Source organism: Rhipicephalus microplus, chromosome 1, assembly GCF_043290135.1.
Source record: "Rhipicephalus microplus isolate Deutch F79 chromosome 1, USDA_Rmic, whole genome shotgun sequence".
Lineage (NCBI taxonomy): Eukaryota > Metazoa > Arthropoda > Arachnida > Ixodida > Ixodidae > Rhipicephalus > Rhipicephalus microplus.
This window is the reverse complement of record NC_134700.1, coordinates 111674457-111697604: the sequence shown is the minus strand read 5'-3', so window position 1 is coordinate 111697604 and position 23148 is coordinate 111674457. Positions and strand designations below refer to the sequence as shown.

Sequence of the window (23148 nt, the reverse complement as noted above, 5' to 3'; positions counted from 1 at the left end):
GGCAGAAGTGTGTTTTCGCGAGCATTTATGCTCTGGACATCTGCAGTAGCAAGTTCTTTGCAATCATTGGTTTTCTGCTGAAACTGCGTCGCTATTAGTACAGCTCGAGCGAACGAAAGAGAAGACCCTTCAAGCTGCAACCACTCGCGCAAGTTCTGAGATAATACTTCCGCAACGAACTGGTCATGCGAGGAGTCTTCCTGAGAAGGAAAAGAGCACGTAACAGAAAGCTCACGTAACGCGGTAATGTACTCATTGATTACTTCACCGACTTGCGGCACGCGCCTACCAAACCGGGGCCGTTCGACCACACCATTTGTTGTTGTCGTGAATTGCCCATGCAGTGCTGCGGCAGCGATATCGTACGACGACGCTTCATGCTGTGTCTGAGAAGTGTACTTGACAGCACCCGAATCCGTATCAGTAGTTGGCTCACCGGACTTTGCGTTGGCCGAAGATTGAAGGGGTAGTGTGTGAAATATGCGCTGGCCTTCTACGCCGAGGCTGTGGATTAGGAGAGCCTTGCGACGATCCAGCGCACAGTTCGAAACACCAGATGCGAGCCGAAAATTCTCGAAGATGCGGATGCGTTGCGGCCAGGCAACAGCAGGGCGGCCAGGCGTGGGCAGGAACGGGGGCGGTGGTGCCAGTCCGGAAACACTCATGGCGCGGGAAACAGTCGGCGAAAATGACGAAAATCACACCCCCTCCTGAACGAGCACCCTCGTCGCCAATGTACCGGCGGCGTGTGCCGCCGATGAATGAACGACCAGACAACTTGAGTGCGCATCGGAAAAAAAGCTTTATTCCTACTTGCGCATGCTTACATACATAAACAACACTGGCGCCACCTGCGGCAGTGATCGTGGAACAGAAACCAAATAGACCAATATACAACAGTACGTAGTCTTCAGATGCTCTGAACTTTTTTCTGGGTCACATTCAGTCTTCAGCAATGCCGTCAGAACTGCAATAAAATGCCAAGAAGTGCGCCACCCCCACCCCCTTCCCTATGAAAGATAACGCGATAAGATTTGGAGGAGCAGCCCTTGCGAAATCATGGATCAGAATCTGCCTTTCTCGCCCCCCCCCCTTTTTTTTTGTGCTGCCCTCTGGCGCGTTGGTAGGGTTTTGGTAGGAGCCGGGACAACCAGTATTGTTTGACGAAAAGCTTACGAGAGTCAATGGTGTCATGTGACTATCGTGTTGAGGAAGGGGGATGCACCTTGGCATCATGAAATATGCGGGTTCAACATGGCGACAGAAGAGCCGCTAAATATTGAAAATGTGCACCCGTGATTTTAATCCAATGCTCTATTAAGTACACATGCATTACTGTTTTTATTTGCCCTCGTCAGGTAAATAAAAACAATGAATGAAACAGTGAAAATCGTGGGAGGAGAGAAAGGGGCGCTCATTTGAAATCTGTCGAAAAAAAGAGGGTGTGCTTGCTCAGTTAGGGGTGATTGCTCGGGATCTCGCAGTAGTTCAACATCTTTTTTTTTTTTAATATATCTCGGCTGATGGCATTCCTCACGTGTGCTGCAGCTTTTAAATCGCTGTTGCCAGGCTAAAGAAATGGCAGAAGTGTCAAGCAAGTTTCATGTATATCTACCACCCTACAGAGAACGAAATGTACACTTTTTTGCAATATAAGTTGGGAGGTGCAAGCGAAGGCCACAATCAGATGAAACTGCATCACCGTGCTGTCTGACATTAAGCGTCCAGTGTCTAGACATTGCAGTGAATGTGTGCATTCTTTGATCCTTGAAGCCTTGTATTTATACTTTCTTACAGAATACTAGCTGGACACACGTAGAATTTAGTGGTAGGGTGCCTTCTTTTTGCAATCTATCTCGTGTTCCATGGAAGGGCACGGGGTTGATGTGAAGCGTATGCTGCTCGCATTACCCGGGTACAGATAGCTTACTACGTCTCAGTGACAAGGCATTGCCACATACAGCATTAGATGCCCCCTGTGCGTGTTTTTTTTTTTTTTGTGAAAACATACTGTATGGTGCTGAAATATGAACAAGGGTATTGAATTGGAAGAAGCATCGTGCTGAAAAAAATTCTTCAGATGACGCTCTCAAAGCGAAAAGATGCGGCTGCTGCGTGTTATCTGTCTAATAAAGGTAAAGCAAGCGGCGCATCCCTCCCCACTAGTGTGCTCCCGTCCTTGTGGCCTTGTGCTACAAACGGGTGGTTGTCTTCTTTCCCTTTCTAAGCAAATGGTTGTGTTTTCTTTCCAACTGCAATGATCACATGTCCATAGCATTGAAATGTAAAAAAGTGAAATGTTGATTTAGGTGTAAGCTAGAGAATGCCAGATGGTCAGAATTATTGTCTTTCACGATAGTGTTGACATTGCATCAGAGGGGTCAATGATGTCCTCATAATAAAAACAAATCTTTTAACACTCAAGTATCACCACAAGGGAAGCTGTGCTCGAGAACTAAGGAAAGCCAGTGAGTATGATGCCGGGGTGTATGCACATTTGCAAATTTTTTTTGTGGCTAATATGCTGACAGCATTTTATTATCTCTGCAGTGGTGCTAATACATGCATTGCTTGAGAATTTTGTTTTAAATATGTTTTGTTAGTCATTTAGTTTGGCACGATAATCATATTTTTGAGGAAGAATAGCATAATGCAGGCCAACGCACACAGTAAGTTGTGTAGTGAACATTGTACGGAGATTCTTCATATTGTACATCGTGTTGACTCGTGCAATGACCGCACCTTTTTTCGGAAGAGTCGCCCGATGCTTGGAAGCGCGATTATAATGTGAGTAAAAATTTATTGTGAAAAGTAGAGCTGAAGTTTGCGTTATTTTCCTTCCTTTCTTCTTTCAATTTGCACTTCTAACAGTGACTAACGTATGCATAACCAAAGGGTTAGGCTTAATAAGGCCTATCATTGCATTGGAAGGACACAATCACTTGGCTTTGCTTGAACTGCTTTATAGATAGCTGGGAATCTACACGGGCAACCACGATTACTGCACAAAAAAGGCAGCCATAAACTACCATTTTTGTCACTTCATGCTGGTGCATTCAATTTCATCATTGGAAAAACGATGTGGTGCAGTTCTGTCCTCGAGTGCATACTCAATAGTATTTACCGGCACGTTTGATTTGTACACTGAATTTATTGCACAATAGTGCAAGGCAAGGTGCAACTTCGCTTTTTTGCACAGTGACCACCTCTCAAAACTGTGAACATATGGCATCATAACAGAAATAAGTGCCAGTGTTATTGGTGGGGCTCGAATCCGCAACCTTCGCTGTAGGGGCCCACCAATGGGAAAGGTGTCTATCGGCTTCTTCAATTTATTTTTCATTTGCAGTTAAAATACTATAAATAATGTCATCTATGCATCCGATGACTTCATAGTTAGTTGGTATCATGAATTTATGTTTAACATTGGTTTTGAAGACATTGAGCTTGCACTTATCAACTCTGGTACGAGTAAATATCGCAGTGATTCGATTGCTGTGCCACTTGTGCCAAACTGCACTGAAATGTGAAACCTGCTATATCCTGCTACATTGCAGCAAGAATTGCATAATTTTCACTGAATGTGTGCGAAGATGCCATTTCTGTTGTGTTTCAGAGGAAAAAAAACACAAGGCAGCAGGTGCTTGAAATTCTCGTTTAAATTATGACTGCCTTTTTTAGTGGTCATTGAACCAGATGGGTCAGTGCTGTAAAGAGATCTTTAAAGTATCAATAATTGCGTTCTCATGTCATGATTGTTCCCTTCATTCACTGGTGAAACGAGCAAGTTGTCAACTCCTCAAACCTAAATGGTCGCACTGGAATGCTGTTTGCAGCGACCACCGTGCCCAGCTGCATAAACATGCATGCAGTCTTGTAAACGACCACTTGAGAATTGAAGTGTGTAATCTGCTGTGAACTGCAGCACCATGACTTTGCAGTGAACTCCTTGTGGATTGCTTGCTTCGTAGAAGGAGCTCATGGCACAAGAAATACATGGTATCTTGCGTGTAGCACAATTTTATCAAGGCTGAAGGCTGTTTGCATGTACTGAATAAAATGACGAGGCTTTCGAATTAGGTTGTGAGGGCTGAGATGGAAAGTAAAAGCCAAAATTGCAGATATAGAGTGAGGCATCACAACATACATATCGTTTTAGTTGAAACATTAGGTTTATGCAGACTTCATTCCAGCAGTCGACTATTTACAGACAGTTTAGCTGGTAAATACTTGATTTATAGTCTGTGGCTTAAAAGTTCAGGGTGGCCGGTGTGACAATGTGGCTGGTGCAGTGCTTACCCGTGCAAACAAGAACAATTGCTACTAACCCTACTGCTTATATAATGTTCTCTGCTGATACGTGCATACACTGTGATAATACACCATTAGGTTGAGTAAAAATATATTTTCAATTGAGTAAAAAAGGTATTAACGTTTTATGAGTTACTCATCTGTTTAGATTTACAGGCTTTTGCAAGATAAAAGTCTGCCACTCAGTTGTGGTTGCACAGTAAACGCCTAGTAAACGAAACTCTCTTAAATGAAATTGCTGCCTAAATGGCACAACTGCCCCTAATATGTTTGGTTTTGTACTTAAATATTATACCCCTACTTATCTCACAGTAAACGAAACTCCTCTTAAAGGAAACACATTTTCCTGGTCCCTTGAGGTTTAGTTTAAAATGAGTTTAATGTATTATTACCTAGAATATGAGCACATTCTTGAATAGGCCATCTTTATTTAGTTTGATAGCTTTACAAAATGATAAGTACTCTTCATTGTCATGGACTTACAGATGGGCTCATGCAGGGCACACTAGTTTTAACATTATACAACGTGCTGTCAAAATTTGTCACCAGTTACACAGTTTCAGTGGCCTGAGGGATTTGTAAAATAACCCGGTTTCACAGTATACTGCCGTCTGGGTTCTGCTTTTCAAGTGTGGCACATTTCCATCTTGGAGAACGTCTCAAAATTGATCACTAAGCCTTTAATTGGCCTAATGTTTTGGGTACATTTTGGGCACATATGTTCAATTAAATATAAAAACCTGTATTTAATAGTATGCCAGAGAATCGAGACTCTGTCAGTTTATCCACAAAGCTATCAGACCTGGCACTACAGTCATCGAACTCATGAGTCGACTCACTTAGATCAAGCCACAAATCTGAGGTAGTCCGAAGGAGTAATATTTTGGTGAGTCTTGCCTCTGTATTCATAAACGCTACTTGAATTCAACTTAACTTGCCGTCGCCTTCAATCCAGCCCGAACGTGTTTGAAATGCGCTGGTGTAGTCTCTGCCAAGGGGGCACACACAGACGTATTTAAAACGTGCCGCATTGAAGGTGGTGGCAAGTCCAGTTCAAGCTAAGGAGCGTTTATGAATACGGGGCTTAGTCTGAGCGAGTACGGTTGCAGAAAATCTTAGCGTGAGCACGAGTGAGTTTGGCTTAGAAAAATTTTGCCAGGTGTGAGGTTGAGTGAGCCAGGTTGACGAAAATATTAATTAGTCATAGTCTCAGACATATTTCTTGGGTGAGTTTGGGTGAGTTTTACTTCTTTTGTCGACCTATGGCAGGCACTACGTCGCACATCTAAGACGTACATTGTGCTTAAAGCACTAAAGCTATAAAAGCAGTTGCTTTTCAATTGCGAACAGAGTGCATGCAGAATTTCCATAGCTTGCACTTGCAATACTGTAATGAAAGCATCAAACAAAGCCTGATTCAACTAAGTTAGTTATAATGAGAATTTTTTTTCCAAATTTTCAACCTAAGGTCGGCCTTCTCATTGCAATTGAATACCAATGTTTTAGTTTTTCTTTTTGGATGCTGTGGAAGTTTCCCTTCACTTTGCAATCAAATAGATTTGGCACATTATAAAGGAGTGGCTCATCAATTTTTCATCAGCTGCAGTCATGGAAACAAATAAACTTAGTGATATCTGCAAAAAAATAGACAAATAATTCAGTTCGATATTGTCGAACATTATAAATAAACATAAATAACTGTATCTTGATTTCTCTAAACGTAAGGCAACTGCTCCAGCTCTTATAATAGCAATTTTTGCTTGAAGTTGTTGGGCTTTAGATGCTTCAGAAGCTGCGCTGATATGACTTCGGTCGAATTCTTGAAGGAGCACTGACATCAAATTTACTCATATTTTTTCATCTACGGCGATATGAAGGTATCCGCACAAAACATGCTGCATACTGCGGAAGGAGAGCGTCAGAGCAGTTCGTGTTTATGTGTGGCGATTTACTGTGCATGTGTGCACTCCACTGCCACTAGTGAAACATGTAAGGCTGTGATACATGCATGTGAAGGCAGCACCGCTTCTCAGCGTGCAAATCTATTGGCCTCATAAATAGTACAAAACTTAGCAGGGATGTATAATACAGATGCTTTATTCTGAGAAATAGTTATGATGTGCATGAAATAATCGGATGCCGTACAGCAAGGTGAATAACTCCGTGATCCAGCTTCGACAGTGTTCTGCTAGGATTTGTCTCATACCAGTTTTCTTTTTTTGTCACTTTTAAATGTGATTTAAAAATATAACTTGACTAACTTTTACAGCTGCACATTATTCTCATGCGGAAGGTGTACCAATATTAAGAAGGGGCTACCAGCTAAAAGATGACACATAATGTTCTGCCGGATAGTTACACACTTGTGCATGCACCATGTACCAGCATGATTGCAAATATCTGAAAACTTCATTAAGAGCAGTCTGTGACATTCACAGTGTAGCAGTTACGGTGCTCGGTTGCTTACTAAAATGTCACACATTCCATCCTGGCTGCGGTAGCAGCATTTGGATGAAGGTAAAGTTCCTGGAGCCCTCCACTACGGTGTTCCTCATAACAATGTCATCGTATCGGGCATTAAAACCCCTGATACGGTCTGGTTTCTGTGGTTGTGCGAAACTATAAAAATGTGCCACTTTTCTCTTATCATGTCTTCGTTCTACATGCTTTCCAAGTCTTCTGAATTTCGATGTCCTCAGATTGGCCGATATGCAAGTGAGACCGTTTGGATGCATTCACGCAAGGTGGCACAAGTCAAAAAGAAAGGAATTCGTTGCACACAGTTTATCAGACATTTCCTCTTCAATCTACGTTAAGTAGAGCAAAGATTTCAACACCTCAGAAATGCAGTTTTAGTAGCAATCATGTATTTTCAGAATACAGACAAAAATGAACAAGCAGAACATCATTTACTACGCTGTATAGCTATATTCCCCCCTTAACAGCAGCCAGCCTAATAGTAGTGTTGTATTTTAGGCTTGGGCCTTAAAAGGCCAGTAAACTATGACACATTAGGCAATATAGTAGGTACATACATTAGCAGTGACCAAGCAAGCATAAAGAACCAGTTTTATTGTATTGTTACTTTAATGAAGCCCAGCTTATCTTATGTGGAATACTCAGGACAAAAAGCACTACATATAAGCTTTTTTGCTACTACTTTTTTTCATGATGCTGAAGTGTCATGGGCATATCGTAGGAAATGTGCATAATTACAATTCTGTGACATCAATATGCAGGATGAGCTTTCAGTAGAGCACACCGTGAGTATATTTGCCCCCCCCCCCCCCAAAACACCAAAAGTGTTTTCGTAAAGGGTACTTTTTTCTAAACACTACCCCCTATTGAAAATTTACTGAGTCCAATACAGTAGACTCCGTAAATGGAAATCTGTTAAGTAAAACTGCTGATTATATCAGACAACTCTCTCAGACATTATCAGTTTCATACTTGAATGCTGCAACCCAGTTCGCCCCTCAGCAAACGATACTCCTGTTAGATGGAACATATTTTCCCTGTTCCTTCCGGTTTCGTTTATTGAAAGTAATGTACAATCAATGCAGTATCCTATATTTTCTTTATTTAGTCCCTGGCTGCCCCATATTTTTATGCAGTCTTTTAAAAAAAGTGGGATCACTGCAATGCCACTACTTATTTCTGAATTAATTATTCTATACTAAATCTGTTACATTCTATTTTGTGATGGTAGCAATATTTTGTGTGTTACTCAAACTATAACTGGCAATATAACATTCTAAAACGTGTTCTGTTTAATGCAGGTCAACATCGGCGAAGGCATTCTGGTAGAAAAAACACTTTTGAACCGGCTGCACAATCACTGCCATGGGCTGCCAACAAAATTCGCCCAAAACCTGGTGCGACACCTCTTCCCTAAAGAAGAACTCAAAGGGAAGAGTCTGTAGGAAGGGGCTCCAACAAACACAGAGAGGTCCCGATGAAGGAGGCCCTTGATCCGGTGCAGTTAAACGCAGTTATTGGTATGTATTTTTCCAATGTTGCAGACAGAATATGACTGTACAGAAGTCGCTTTTTTTTTTTGCAGTGTTGCACGCTTCAATAATTTCCATAGATTAGGTTTACTGTTCTTGCAAAGAATGTGTGAAAATTAACCTACCTCTCAAAGGAAAGAAGAGGAAATTTTAAGGGCTTGTTTTTCTTTGTTAGTTCTCATTAACCTACCTCTTGCATTTTAGAGCAGTGCACATCAATCTAGTTTTTGCGCCTACCTTAAATGTATATGGTGAAATTGAACCCAGCTCTTGGTGCTAGTTCTGAAATTAAAACATTTTCTTCTCATTTTCAAGTAACCTTCTAAAATTTCTCAAACATTTACGTGTCTTTTACCATTGTGACTGCAATAATCTAGCTGCTATGATGCATTGCTACTGTAGTCTTGTAAACACGTGTAAACCATGAAGACTGCGAATTTGATCTCAACCACGGCAGCCAAATATAGAAAAGCAGAGTGAAACATTTCAAGATGTTTAGCATTTATGCAACATCTGTGTTGGGTTGCTGTAATCTACAGTGTCCTTTCAGAAAAATGCAAAACCTCTAAAATAAGGCTGCACTTCTATCGTTCATAAGAGGAAATACCAGAAATGAAAATGAAGTGGCAGTGCCAGAAATAGTCACACACATACATTATACACTACTCAGACTTTTCACAGTTCTGCTATGAGCCATATTTTTCCCCCGTAAAGAATGAACAGCCTGATAAACCATGGCCATCCTACTCCCTTCACAGGCATGTATGCAGGAAGGCATAGTGAAAGAAAAAAAATACAGTACCCTTGCTTACATCATAAAATCATTAATGCCAGCTGTAAAGGTCTAAATATTGTGACATCTGAAGGTAATGAAAAGTGTTACATTGTTTCCTCCCACATGATCCGGTGCAGATTCATTGTGACAATGCAGTGTGCCCTCAAGTGTTAAAAGAAATGCTAGAGGCCTACTTAATTATATTGAGATGTACATAAAAGAGCTATATGTAGCTGAAATTCGCAAAGCCCCACTATAGTGCGCCTCACAATAATATCATGCTTTTGCACATAACAGTGCAGAAATTATTGAATTAGGGAAGTAAATACAAACTTTGCGAGTCCAAGTTTTTACGGAGGCACAATGTATATTATCTTAAAAATAAATTTGGAGGTCATCTAGCATACTAATCGGGACAGTTGGCATAGGGTGTCTCCTCTCTTTATTCACTTGCATTCATTTAGGGTATTTAATCAAAGCAGAATTGAAAAAACTGTTCTGATGTTTTATAAAGTATGCTGACCATAAAATATACTCACATTTGTCAAACTTGAACTTATGTTCACATGCTCCACTAAAGAGTATAGAAATGTAGTATTGAGCAAATTTATGCTTCAGTGCTGTGCTGAAATTTCGCTCTTTTTTTGCAGGGTACACATGCAGCAAATACATGACAAGCACTGTTCAGCTGAAGAACAGCTTGTCGTCTAACCAAAAGTTCACTTTCTTGGTTATGTCTCTCATACACAATTCCTTGGTGGAGCCCTGTAAGGTATTTTAAAATAAGCAAATAACACTCACTGACATTTTTATGGTATTTGATTAAGGTCCCCAAAGGTACTCTCATAATGAAGCCATACCGGTTTAACAAAAAACAGAATGTTACCGCACTCGTAAATCCTTCTGCGTCCAAACTGTTATGGCATATCTTTATTTTTACTCCTTTGATTGGCTTCAAGAGGAAAATTCCCACATATCCACTAAGCAAATGATGATGAAAGAGCTTGCTTCATATGTTAAATTCGGGGAACAGTGAATCCTCTGAACATATGCTGAACCATCATCATAAAAAGACGTGACATGAGATTTGTTGTGGTGTGATTGTATATACACGTTATAAACACAATGTTTGTTTGTTTATTTGAAGAGCCACGCAACACGCCTTGGTGCCAGCCTACAAGCTGATACCGTCTGCTGTCTCGGACAACTATTCCCCTACGCATCCGTCCTCTTGTCCCCATTTGATGGTGGGCTGTACCAATTATACGCGCGGCATGCAACTTGTCGTCTGTGTAGAACACACATTGGGCTGTCGGCAGATGCATCATTTCCGGTACTGAAAAAGCTGCAACACGTGACGCCTGGAGCGGCGTTGACCATGGCGTTCACACCACTTCCACCACCAGCATTTCGAACACGCGTCTCTTCTTTGATCGCTGCTCATAGCATCGCGCAGTCATCGTGGTCCTCGTCCACTGCGTGGAGCCAGTATGAACGTCCGACTCTGCCCAGGCGGCGCTGCGAAAAACGCGCCACCGGCACCCCCATCGCCACGCCGGCCATAAATGGGTAGTGCCGAGAGCGCCATCCGAAAGTGAACGCACGTAGGCCCTCATCTTTCGTTGGTCTTGAGGAGCAGTTTCCTAAAAATCAAGGACCTGGCAAGCTTCTTCCTTCAATCCAACCTCGCTTTATAAATGTAGGAAGCTCATCAAAACGAAATGTGACCAGAATGCAAAAGATGTTTCAGTTATTTCGGCGTGCTCCAACTGGCAATTTAAATGCAAGCGAGCGTCGCATGGTATGGAGCTCGAAAAAAGCACTCTGACGTGCAATCTGTAATGCCTAAATGCGCTAAACTTGGACAAACATCTAATGCCAAAGCGATGAAGTGCATACACGAACCATTTATGCGATCAGTGGTGAGAAGCTCGCTTTATCCGGCATGAATAACCCTAGTAATTTCGTTTTGCAGTTGCATTCTTCATCCATTTCTCGCTTCCAGTGCATTGAACTGTTTTATTACGTATGCTCGAATGTTCTGTTGATGGTTGCCATTCGTTTGTATATACTGATAATGGGGATACATGCGTGTCCACTTTCTCAGTGTGCAACAAAATGCAAAACTGATGCCTCCGAGATAGCGCTGGTAATCGCAGAGACCAACGGCAAAAAAAAAAAAAAACGAAGAAAACTGATTGTGGTCGCGATCATTTTGCGATTTACCTGTATGACGCACGTGTTCACATTTCCTATTTAAAGCCGGGACTTAGAGCCTTCAAAGCCATTGTTGTATTTGTCGCATACTGGGAAGCAGCCCCCGCTTCGGGGGAGCGTTAATTGAAAGACTCCGCGGCGAAGAGGGGGAGGAGGGGCAACTCGGAGGGACTCGTCTCCGGGTGGTTCGCGTGACGGGCAATGCGAAAGGAGCGAAGGGCGTCCTTGACATCTGTTTTTACCTACAAGCCCAGCCGTGAAGGGAAAAGGGGGTGAGGGCCACAATGACCCTTCTCGAACACGCGGAAAGCGTTTTGTCCATCTGTCCTTGAAGACCGTCGCACGTGCGGGGTGCGGAGGAAACTCTTTGACAATACTTGTGCTTCTCTGTTTGCTTTTCCTTTTTTTCTTCCCCTCTCTACGACAGCGGTACATAGCGAACGAATAAACCAGTCTTCGTGATGCGTTCAAACTGAAAGGACGTGTTTTTTCTCTGTCGTCGTCTCACTAGAAAAAGTCTGCCTCCCTGCTATTCCGCTACAACATTTTATGGTGCCAAAACCCGGGAATTAGGGACCCAAAGATGGACATCGACAGGATGAAGCGCAAAAGGGCCGTGGTGCGAACGTCAACAACAAAGCTGCTCAATGACATCGCTACCATGGAGGACGACGCGTCACTCGGTGAGCTTGAAGAAAAGATCAACCTTCTCACCCTTAAGGAAGACTCACTCAAAGAGCTAGATCGGGAAATTGAGATTGGCGTAGAAGATGATGCATTAGAAGAGGAAATTGCATGCTCCGAGAACTACAAAGAAAAGATCAACGTAGCAAGGACTAAAGTACAGCTCATGCTACGTGAGCGTAGCTGCACTAACGCCGCATCAGTGAGCGCTTCGCTAGATCGCACCTCAAGTTCCTCAGATCAAAGAGAATCTAGCCGTAACATCCCGCAAGTAACCCCCACAGTAAAGCTGCCAAAACTAGAGATAGCAAAGTTCAACGGCGAGCTTCGACAGTGGCAAGGCTTTTGGAGTCAGTTCGACACGACAATAAACGCTAACCACCACCTGTCAAACGTGGACAAGTTCAAGTACCTGAACAGTTACTTAACAGGAAAAGCAGCGGCTGCTGTTGCGGGTCTTGATTTGTCCGACGGAAACTACGAAGTTGCTCTCTCGCTGTTAAAGGAAAGGTTCGGTCGTAAAGAAGCCATAATCGAGGATCAAATGTCCAGACTGCTCAATATCAAGTCAGTGCGTGACTCGCGGAACCTCAGCCAACTTCGGAGCCTCGTTGACGAAGTAGAGAGAGGTGTACGGAGCCTCACTTCTCTTGGCGTCGGTGTCAGCACGTACGGAGCTCTGCTCCTGACAGTAGTAAAGAAGGCGGTGCCTGCGGACCTTCATCTCGAATACTGTCGACGAAAGGGCGCTACTACAGGAGGCAGTGAACTGGAGGCATTTGCGCATTTTTTGAGAGTCGAGGTAGAGGCACGGGAGATTATACAGCGGGCCGAAACACCAAGGGGCATGTGTGTAGAATCGTCTGTCGAAAACCGTAACAGCACCTTTAAAGCGGCGAGAATGTCTTCAGCCGCTGCACTGCATACCATGACCAAGGAGAGAAAAGGGTGTCTGTTTTGTTCGTCAGGGTGCCACGAAAGCGGTGACTGCGATGCAGAGATGTCGGCAGCTGATAAAAGAGAAATGCTGAAGCGTGAGAATAGATGTTTCCGCTGCACAGTAAAGGGGCACACGTCAAGAGAGTGCCGTAAGGCCAAATGGCTCAGGTGTGCCAACTGTAGCGGAAAACACCTCACGGCTATGTGTGATCCTGATTTCAGAGAATACCGTGGCAGTGGTGAACAGAATGCATCCTCTCCAACAGCGACAGGACAAGCCACAGTGCTAAAGTCTTCTCTAGGCTCAGAGGAGAAATTTATGTGCATGGAGGGGCATCAGTTTCTTCTGCAAACAGCACGAGCTTGGACAGTGGGACCGCACAAAAGTACGCTTGTCAGGCTTCTCCTAGATGGTGGCAGTCAAAGGACGTTCATCCATCGCAAGTTGTCTGAAAGACTGCAGTTGAACGTGCTTGGGGAAGAGGAACTTAAAATCTATGCCTTCGGCGACAAGTCCGCTATAACCCGCACTAAAGCGCGTCTGGTCGAGCTGTGGCTGCAAAGCCAGTACGACGGGAAAAGGGCGCGAGTGGAGGCCCTCGAAGTTCCCTGCATCTGCGCAGATATAATGGCTGCGCCTTTAAAGTCAGTTCTTCTGGAACTTTCGAAATTTGGCTTGCCAGTCGCGGACGTCGCGCAGGGTGACGGAAGTGAAAACATTGATCTTCTGATCGGCGCTGATCATTATTGGGAAATTGTCACGGGATCCACTAAGCGCCTAACCTCCAAGCTGATGGCAGTAGAAACTGCATTTGGGTGGACAGTCCAGGGCCAGGTAGGCGCAAAAAGGTCACCAGGAGTCTGTCCCTCTGTTGCTGGCGTAATGCGAGTAGCAGTGAGCGAACAAACTAACAAAGAAATATCAGCACAGTTGAGGTCATTCTGGGAGCTCGAACACATTGGTATCCAGGAACACGAACCAGCTCGCCACCAAGACGCAATCCAACAGCACTACAAAGAGATGAAGTTCAGTAACACCGAAAGTTGGGCGAGTTGGTGATAGTTCATGATTACAAATAAGCAGCGCACGACGTTTTACAAAAGAGAGACGATAGGGACACCGCTGCACTCTCAACTAGTTTATTTCGTAAACGACTTTGGTTATTATACAACAAGACGGTGTACCACGTGCTACAATGACAACGTATTTTCTAAAAAGCCAACTTCGCAATCGCTCAAAGTAATCGATGCTTGGCTTATACAGTAATCTTTTCTTTTTGCGATGTGGAAGGCCTCGATCACTTCCCTTGTCATCTTATCTCTGTGGCTGGAAAGAATTTTAGTCTCAGAAAACAGCGGGGAACAGCCACATTCTAAGCAATGCCGTCTTAAGTGCGAGTAAGCATTATTAGCTAAAGCTCTCTTGTGCTCCGTTAACCTTGTATTTATGCACCGGCCCGTTTGACCGATGTACATTTTCCCACATGACATGAGCAAACAGTAAACCACCGCGGTTCTGCACTCAACAAACGAAACAAAGTGCTTAACAGAGCACCGACACCTATCCTTTTTTGTCAATCGCTTCCTATCTAGCCTAGCGCATATCTTTCCTAGTTTGTTAGGTGCAGAAAAAACAACTTGTAAGCCATACCGGCTGCCTACATTCTTTAGATTATGTGATACACTGTGCGCATAGGGTATGGAGACACATTTCTTTTTCTTTTCTTCATAATTCCTCTTAATTTGAGGCTGCTCCAAAGATATATTCTTGCGCACAAGATGAACCAACTTCTGTGCGGTTCTGCGCAGAACATGCTCTTCGTAACCCGCACTAGCCAATCTATCTACTTGTCTGATGAAGCTATCATTAACTTTGTGGGGACAAGATTTTGCCAAGGCAGCGCGGAGACAAGAGAATGCTATGCCATTCTTAACTGTCTTTGAATGCCCGGAAGAATAGCTAAGCAGGGGCTTCTCAGATCGTGGGCTATATAACCAGCAAACATGGTCTGGCTTACGTGATAACAACAAGTCCAAGAACTGAAGCTGACTTTCCCGTGGCACTTCCCACGTAAACTCGAGGCCCTCGCTGCAGTCCCTGAAAACATTTACGATATCTACTATAGCCCTGTCAAGTACAGTGTGTTCTACAAAAATTAGGTAATCGTCAACGTATCTAAATATGGTCTTTGCAAGGCCCTTTATGTTGGCTTCAATTTTTTTGTTCACGTAACCCAAGAAAATGTTGCTAAGTATCGGGGCCACCTTCGAACCAATGCATATTCCCGATCTTTGTAGGTACAACTCATCATGCCATTTGATGAAAGTAGACCTTAAGTAAAAAGACAATAATTCGAGGAAAGCTCCTACTGAAATGCCGCATTTGTTAACAAATTCGATTTCATCATTATCATCAGTAATGCACTTTTTAACAACTGTCAATAAAGGACCATGTGGAATGTTGTAGTACAAATCCTGAACATCAACACTAAAAAAATTGCAAGTACCAGGGTTTGAGGTTGTCAAGAAGGCAACCAACGCCTCCGAGTTCGGTACACAGAAAGGATCTGATACCTTAAGGCTAACTAGCTGCTCTTGAAGAAAGGTAGAAAGATTCAGTTGCCATGAGTCCCTTTCCGATACAATACACCTAAACGGAACGTCAGGCTTGTGAGTTTTTGCTGCAAAAAACAACTCCAGGTGCAAATTTGTCGCACGTTTCACAGTAGAAGCAAGCTTTTCCAGATTGTGGTTCAAAAGTAGCGCGACAGCTTCCTCCTTGACTTTGCTAGCTTTCTTGTTAACAGGAACAAAATTCTTTTTAACTGCCGATAACGCCTTTGTTTGAAAAAGCCCATCAGGTAAAATAACAAAGCAACCCTCCTTGTCAGAGGTCAGAAAACGCAAATTGTTGCTAATGCCAAAGTCCACCAAAGTTCTTACGTGCTGTTGCTTCCCGCTTGTGGTTGACGTCCTCTTTAGAACATCCACGCATTCCGGATCCACGCATTCTCGGATTAGGACCAAAGTTCTGCTTTGAACCGTCCTTTACCCCACCGGAGAAAGTGGCGCTCACCAAGAACCTTGCTCGTCGTGTGTTAGAAGAAGAGCGCCCACGCTTCATCACGGAATGCGTGGATGTTCTAAAGAGGACGTCAACCACAAGCGGGAAGCAACAGCACGTAAGAACTTTGGTGGACTTTGGCATTAGCAACAATTTGCGTTTTCTGACCTCTGACAAGGAGGGTTGCTTTGTTATTTTACCTGATGGGCTTTTTCAAACAAAGGCGTTATCGGCAGTTAAAAAGAATTTTGTTCCTGTTAACAAGAAAGCTAGCAAAGTCAAGGAGGAAGCTGTCGCGCTACTTTTGAACCACAATCTGGAAAAGCTTGCTTCTACTGTGAAACGTGCGACAAATTTGCACCTGGAGTTGTTTTTTGCAGCAAAAACTCACAAGCCTGACGTTCCGTTTAGGTGTATTGTATCGGAAAGGGACTCATGGCAACTGAATCTTTCTACCTTTCTTCAAGAGCAGCTAGTTAGCCTTAAGGTATCAGATCCTTTCTGTGTACCGAACTCGGAGGCGTTGGTTGCCTTCTTGACAACCTCAAACCCTGGTACTTGCAATTTTTTTAGTGTTGATGTTCAGGATTTGTACTACAACATTCCACATGGTCCTTTATTGACAGTTGTTAAAAAGTGCATTACTGATGATAATGATGAAATCGAATTTGTTAACAAATGCGGCATTTCAGTAGGAGCTTTCCTCGAATTATTGTCTTTTTACTTAAGGTCTACTTTCATCAAATGGCATGATGAGTTGTACCTACAAAGATCGGGAATATGCATTGGTTCGAAGGTGGCCCCGATACTTAGCAACATTTTCTTGGGTTACGTGAACAAAAAAATTGAAGCCAACATAAAGGGCCTTGCAAAGACCATATTTAGATACGTTGACGATTACCTAATTTTTGTAGAACACACTGTACTTGACAGGGCTATAGTAGATATCGTAAATGTTTTCAGGGACTGCAGCGAGGGCCTCGAGTTTACGTGGGAAGTGCCACGGGAAAGTCAGCTTCAGTTCTTGGACTTGTTGTTATCACGTAAGCCAGACCATGTTTGCTGGTTATATAGCCCACGATCTGAGAAGCCCCTGCTTAGCTATTCTTCCGGGCATTCAAAGACAGTTAAGAATGGCATAGCATTCTCTTGTCTCCGCGCTGCCTTGGCAAAATCTTGTCCCCACAAAGTTAATGATAGCTTCATCAGACAAGTAGATAGATTGGCTAGTGCGGGTTACGAAGAGCATGTTCTGCGCAGAACCGCACAGAAGTTGGTTCATCTTGTGCGCAAGAATATATCTTTGGAGCAGCCTCAAATTAAGAGGAATTATGAAGAAAAGAAAAAGAAATGTGTCTCCATACCCTATGCGCACAGTGTATCACATAATCTAAAGAATGTAGGCAGCCGGTATGGCTTACAAGTTGTTTTTTCTGCACCTAACAAACTAGGAAAGATATGCGCTAGGCTAGATAGGAAGCGATTGACAAAAAAGGATAGGTGTCGGTGCTCTGTTAAGCACATTGTTTCGTTTGTTGAGTGCAGAACCGCGGTGGTTTACTGTTTGCTCATGTCATGTGGGAAAATGTACATCGGTCAAACGGGCCGGTGCATAAATACAAGGTTAACGGAGCACAAGAGAGCTTTAGCTAATAATGCTTACTCGCACTTAAGACGGCATTGCTTAGAATGTGGCTGTTCCCCGCTGTTTTCTGAGACTAAAATTCTTTCCAGCCACAGAGATAAGATGACAAGGGAAGTGATCGAGGCCTTCCACATCGCAAAAAGAAAAGATTACTGTATAAGCCAAGCATCGATTACTTTGAGCGATTGCGAAGTTGGCTTTTTAGAAAATACGTTGTCATTGTAGCACGTGGTACACCGTCTTGTTGTATAATAACCAAAGTCGTTTACGAAATAAACTAGTTGAGAGTGCAGCGGTGTCCCTATCGTCTCTCTTTTGTAAAACGTCGTGCGCTGCTTATTTGTAATCAAGCACTACAAAGAAACCGTCAAATTTGAGCATGGGCGGTACACAGTGTCTTTCCCCTGGAAGCCTATGGTTGATGAGCTCGACGACAACTACGAGTGCGCCGCGAAGCGTCTTAGAGCCAACACGACGCGCCTTTTGAAGGGAGATTCCTTGATCGTGGAATATGACGCCTGCCTCCGAGAATACATCGAAAAGGGCTATGCAGAGCCAGCCAACAAGCATTGCAGCGCTTCGGAAGGTCCGGTGTATTACATGCCACATCAAGCAGTTGTTCGACAAGAAAGCCTGACAACAAAAGTGAGGGTGGTGTTCGACGCATCATCAAGTGCCAAAGATCGCCTCTCACTGAATGATGTTTTGGAAAGTGGTCCAAAACTTAATCCAGAGCTCATTGATTTGTTGATCAACTTCCGCACTTACAACATCGGCATCGTCGCGGATATTGAAAAGGCATTCCTTCAAATATCTCTGTCAGAGGGTGACCGGAACGCTGTGCGGTTTCTCTGGTATGCTGCCACTCCGAAGAAAGGTGAAGAACTTCCAGCGGTGGCGGCCTACCGGATGACGCGCGTTCCGTTCGGTGTTACATCCAGCCCATTCCTATTAGCCGCAACATTACGACACCATCTTGAAGGACTCCCAGAGCAGTATGCTGAGACTGCGAACATCCTGCGCAGCCATCTCTATGTTGACGACCTTGTGACAGGGGTCGACACCCTCGAACAGGGTAAAGTGCTATGCCAGGAATCAAGCGATATATTATCTCAAGCAGGAATGCGGCTCCACAAGTGGATGTCTAACGACCACGATTTAGTCAACTTCATAGAGGATGGGAACGTGGCGAAGAGGAATGCAAATGTCGAACTTCCTGCAGCCACCAAGGTATTGGGAGTAGGTTGGAATGCTCATACAGATAACTTCGAGTACAATCTGACCTCACTTCTTGAATTCCTCACCACAAGAGCCGACAGCAAGAGATTCGTATTGCAAGTCTCAGCCAGAATTTTCGACCCCTTTGGGTTTATCGCTCCTACAACACTGTACGTAAAGACAATGTTCCAAAGGTTGTGGGAGTTGGGAGCGGGTTGGGACGACCCCTTGCCAGAATTGATGCAAGCGGAGTGGAAGTGCTGGTGTGAAGAGCTTCAATGCATCAAGGCGGTGTCCATTCCGAGGATCATCGCAAGGGATTTCCGAGATGAAAAGACAGAGAAGGTGTTGCACATTTTCTGCGATGCCAGCCCAAAGGCCTACGGTGCTGTCGGATACGTTGCATGCAAGTCTGCTCAAGGAATAATCAATATAAGCCTAATTATGGCCAAATCAAGAGTTGCCCCTTTGAAGCGCCTCTCGTTACCCCGACTAGAGCTGATGGGGGCCCTCATTGGTGCTCGACTGTGCCACTACGTTGCCAAGGCCTTGAACCTCCAGAATGCTGCTGCCATCCTTTGGACCGATTCCACAGTGGCTATGCACTGGATTAAAGGAAACGCTGCCAGATGGAAGCCCTTCGTGGCAAACCGAGTATCAGAGGTTCAGGCGCTGACTGATCCCGAGGATTGGAGGCACTGCCCAGGACTAGACAACCCCGCTGACCTAATCACTCGCGGTATCCTCCCATCAGCCTTGTTAGAAAGCGAATTGTGGTGGAGAGGACCACACTGGCTTCACAAGGATAAGACGCATTGGCCAACGACCGGTGAGCAGAGCCCAGGGGCAGTAGAATGTCACCTGGAAGAGCGAAAAGTGACGGTGATGCCCGTAATATCATCGCCGTTCGAGGCAGTGCTGAAAGTAGAGGAGTTCAGCTCATGCAGCAGAGTCGTGCGCTTAACTGCGTGGGTCCGCCGCTTTGTCAACAATTGCCGCCGCGGGAAGGAAAGGAAAGGTGGTCCGCTACGAGCTGAAGAGGTGATCGATGCTGAGAGGTACTGGTTGGCAACAACTCAAGGAGAAGCATTCAGTGACGACATTTCCAACTTGAAAGCCCAAAGACCACTGCACAAAGGCTCTCCTGTTCTGCCACTCAGTCCGTACCTTGACGGGGAAGGTCTCATGCGAGTTGGTGGACGCTTGCAATTCACCGACAACCACGAAGAGACTAAACATCCCATCATTCTACCTAGCACTCATCCCTTCACGCTACTGCTCATAAGGAAAGAGCACGTGAGAATGCTACACTCAGGGGTGCGCGACACCTTGGCGTCATTGCGAGAGTCGTATTGGATCATCCGAGGGCGCCAGGCCGTAAAAAAGGTTATCAAGCAGTGCCTCATCTGTCGCAAACAAAGTTGCCCTCAAGCCACGGAACCAGTGGCACCACTTCCAGCTGACAGAGTAACAGAAGGAAATCCGTTCGACACTGTCGGCATCGATTTCGCAGGACCTTTGATTTGTCAAGAGTCGCGCGGTGCCCGAAAATGTTACATCGCAATTTTAACCTGCGCTGTGACACGTGCCGTCCATCTTGAGCTCGTTAGCGACATGTCGACTACAGCCTTTCTCCTGGCTTTCAAGCGCTTCGTGGCTCGCAGGGGAATCTGCTCGACTATTTATTCGGACAACGCGCTAACCTTCAAGAGAGCAGCAAAAGATCTGAATGCAATGTTCACGCTACTAAAATCAGAGGAAATGCAGTCATACTTCGCCGGAAACCAGATCAGGTGGAAGTTTATTGTTGAAAGGGCAGCTTGGTGGGGCGGATTCTGGGAACGGTTGGTGCGATCGGTGAAGGTAGCGTTGCGCAAGGTGTTAGGTCGGAGCAGTTTAAGCTTTGAAGAACTCACAACTGTCTTGTACGAAGTCGAGGCCGTAATAAACTCACGCCCATTGACTTTCACCTACGATGATGCTCAAGAGCCAGAACCACTGTCGCCGGCGCACTTCCTCGTCGGAAGAAAGCTGACAACCCTTCCTCCACACCACCTGCCAGCCGAAATTCCGGGCGGTGACGCGCATATCTCACGACGCTGGAAGTACTGGTCTGCCATGGCTGAAGGATTCTGGAGACGGTGGCGGAGAGAGTACTTATTGGAGCTTCGATCGGCGCATCTGTCCCGGCCAACGACATCGAGTGACCTAAAGATAGACGATTTAGTTCTTTTAAAGGAAGATCATCTCAAACGACACATGTGGAAGATCGCCAGAATCAAGGAAACGTTCAAGGGCAGGGACGGCAGGGTGCGGGCCTGCAGTTTGAAACTAAGCGGGGGAACGGTGGTGAAACGACCAATACAGCTGCTTTATCCGCTAGAAGTCGACCGACAATGAGCTCAAGAGTTCGCTCATCCGGGGGAGGTTGTTGTATTTGTCGCATACTGGGAAGCAGCCCCCGCTTCGGGGGAGCGTTAATTGAAAGACTCCGCGGCGAAGAGGGGGAGGAGGGGCAACTCGGAGGGACTCGTCTCCGGGTGGTTCGCGTGACGGGCAATGCGAAAGGAGCGAAGGGCGTCCTTGACATCTGTTTTTACCTACAAGCCCAGCCGTGAAGGGAAAAGGGGGTGAGGGCCACAATGACCCTTCTCGAACACGCGGAAAGCGTTTTGTCCATCTGTCCTTGAAGACCGTCGCACGTGCGGGGTGCGGAGGAAACTCTTTGACAATACTTGTGCTTCTCTGTTTGCTTTTCCTTTTTTTCTTCCCCTCTCTACGACAGCGGTACATAGCGAACGAATAAACCAGTCTTCGTGATGCGTTCAAACTGAAAGGACGTGTTTTTTCTCTGTCGTCGTCTCACTAGAAAAAGTCTGCCTCCCTGCTATTCCGCTACAACATTTTAGCCATACGTGCGTCTGTGGCGTCAACAACTTCAGATTATCAGTGGTCACGGCATGTGTGACGTGCGAACTGCCGGGCGTCACCTGTCTACTCCTGTACGTGCGCAACGCGGTCAGGGGGGGTGTTAAGCTTCATAACAAAACTTACCACGGTTCTCTGTCAAGGCTGCTCTAAACAATAACAGGACGCCTACATTATCACACTTAAGCGAGCGCCTTTGGAGAACGCGAGTAACTCGCTCACCCAACACGTTCGCAACGGCCTGTATTTAGCGCTCTCTCCATTATGCTTTGCGAAATCTGCGGAAATCGGTAAAATTGAAGTCATATGCGTTGGTGGCAATTAACAACGCAATAGTTGCGCAGAACGGGTCTTTTTTTTTTTTTTGTAAAGCGCGGAGCTGTTGCGTGTGATCTTGTTTTCACCGTCGTTCAGGAAAGTGAACCAGCAAGCACTTCACGGCGGTTAGGTGATGCGTCCGGCTTGTGGAGGGAAATTCATAGCTATTTCTCTGAGTAGTCAATGCGCAAATACATCTAATACTCCACTCAATCGTTGTTTCGTGCGCTGTAGTTGAATCTGGTTGCGCAGCAAACTGTGCAGAAAAGTAGGGCTTTGCACTACTCAAAACTGCGTCGACAGGTGGCGCTGCGTGTCCGCAAAACTTCAGAGTGTGACGTCTAAGAGCCTCGCCCGCTGCGCTCAGGCGAGCGAGCGTTGCCTGAGCGGCGGTGGGCACCTACTAGTGAGTGCACTTGAAAAGAAGAGCGCAGCTGCGCCACTAGCGGGAGCAATGAGCACTAGCATACACGACGGCGAAACAACGTGGGACAACCCCCCAGCAAAAGAAGGAAGCTCCTAAAACTACGATAGGGTTGCCAACACCACTGAACTTCCAGTTTAACGAAATTTTTGTTGTTAGGTTGGAAAACTTATAAAAATGGGCCTTAATGAATCCAGTTTAGCCTATAGATGCTGATGTGGCTTGAGTTAAAACCGTAGTTGAACTGTAGTTTCAATGTGTAGATGGGAAGCATAACTACTTTCGATTTACAAATATTTTTCATGTCTGTCTGTGAATTTCTAATATTGATATGAATTCCGAAACCTTGGTAGCCGTAAACAGTTGTCAGCCGCGCTTGTGTTGCTTATCCCAGCCGAATTAGTAGGAATTATTTGTTATTCAATTGAATATTGCGCCTGTTGCTTTCTTTGGTAAATATGAGTGCTCATTTACGGAATCCTTCACTGATGTCATTGTTAAAATCAACACCAATGGCTCACCATAAATAAAAATGACTCGGGTGTACGATGAAGCTCAAGATACTCCTAAAATGGCTGAATCTTGTCAAGACACGGGCGTACAAGAAGCTGACTC

At 44.8% G+C, this 23148-nt stretch overlaps 1 protein-coding gene across 1 annotated transcript; it reads left to right on the top strand.

Moving 5' to 3' along the window:
- The first annotated feature begins 11896 nt into the window (after positions 1-11896).
- On the top strand, positions 11897-21263 carry LOC142765618 (uncharacterized). The gene is made up of 2 exons (XM_075866883.1): positions 11897-13771; positions 18057-21263. The coding sequence occupies exons 1-2, from the start codon at positions 11897-11899 to the stop codon at positions 21261-21263; spliced, it is 5082 nt and encodes a 1693-aa protein (XP_075722998.1).
- The last annotated feature ends 1885 nt before the right edge of the window (positions 21264-23148 follow it).

Bases quoted from the DNA above. Each gene is read 5' to 3' on its own strand.
- LOC142765618 (XM_075866883.1), top strand. From the start codon at position 11,897: ATGGACATCGACAGGATGAAGCGCAAAAGGGCCGTGGTGCGAACGTCA. The intron at 13,772-18,056 runs GTAGGCGCAAAA...TTCCCCTGGAAG, and splicing joins GGTGGACAGTCCAGGGCCAG to CCTATGGTTGATGAGCTCGA.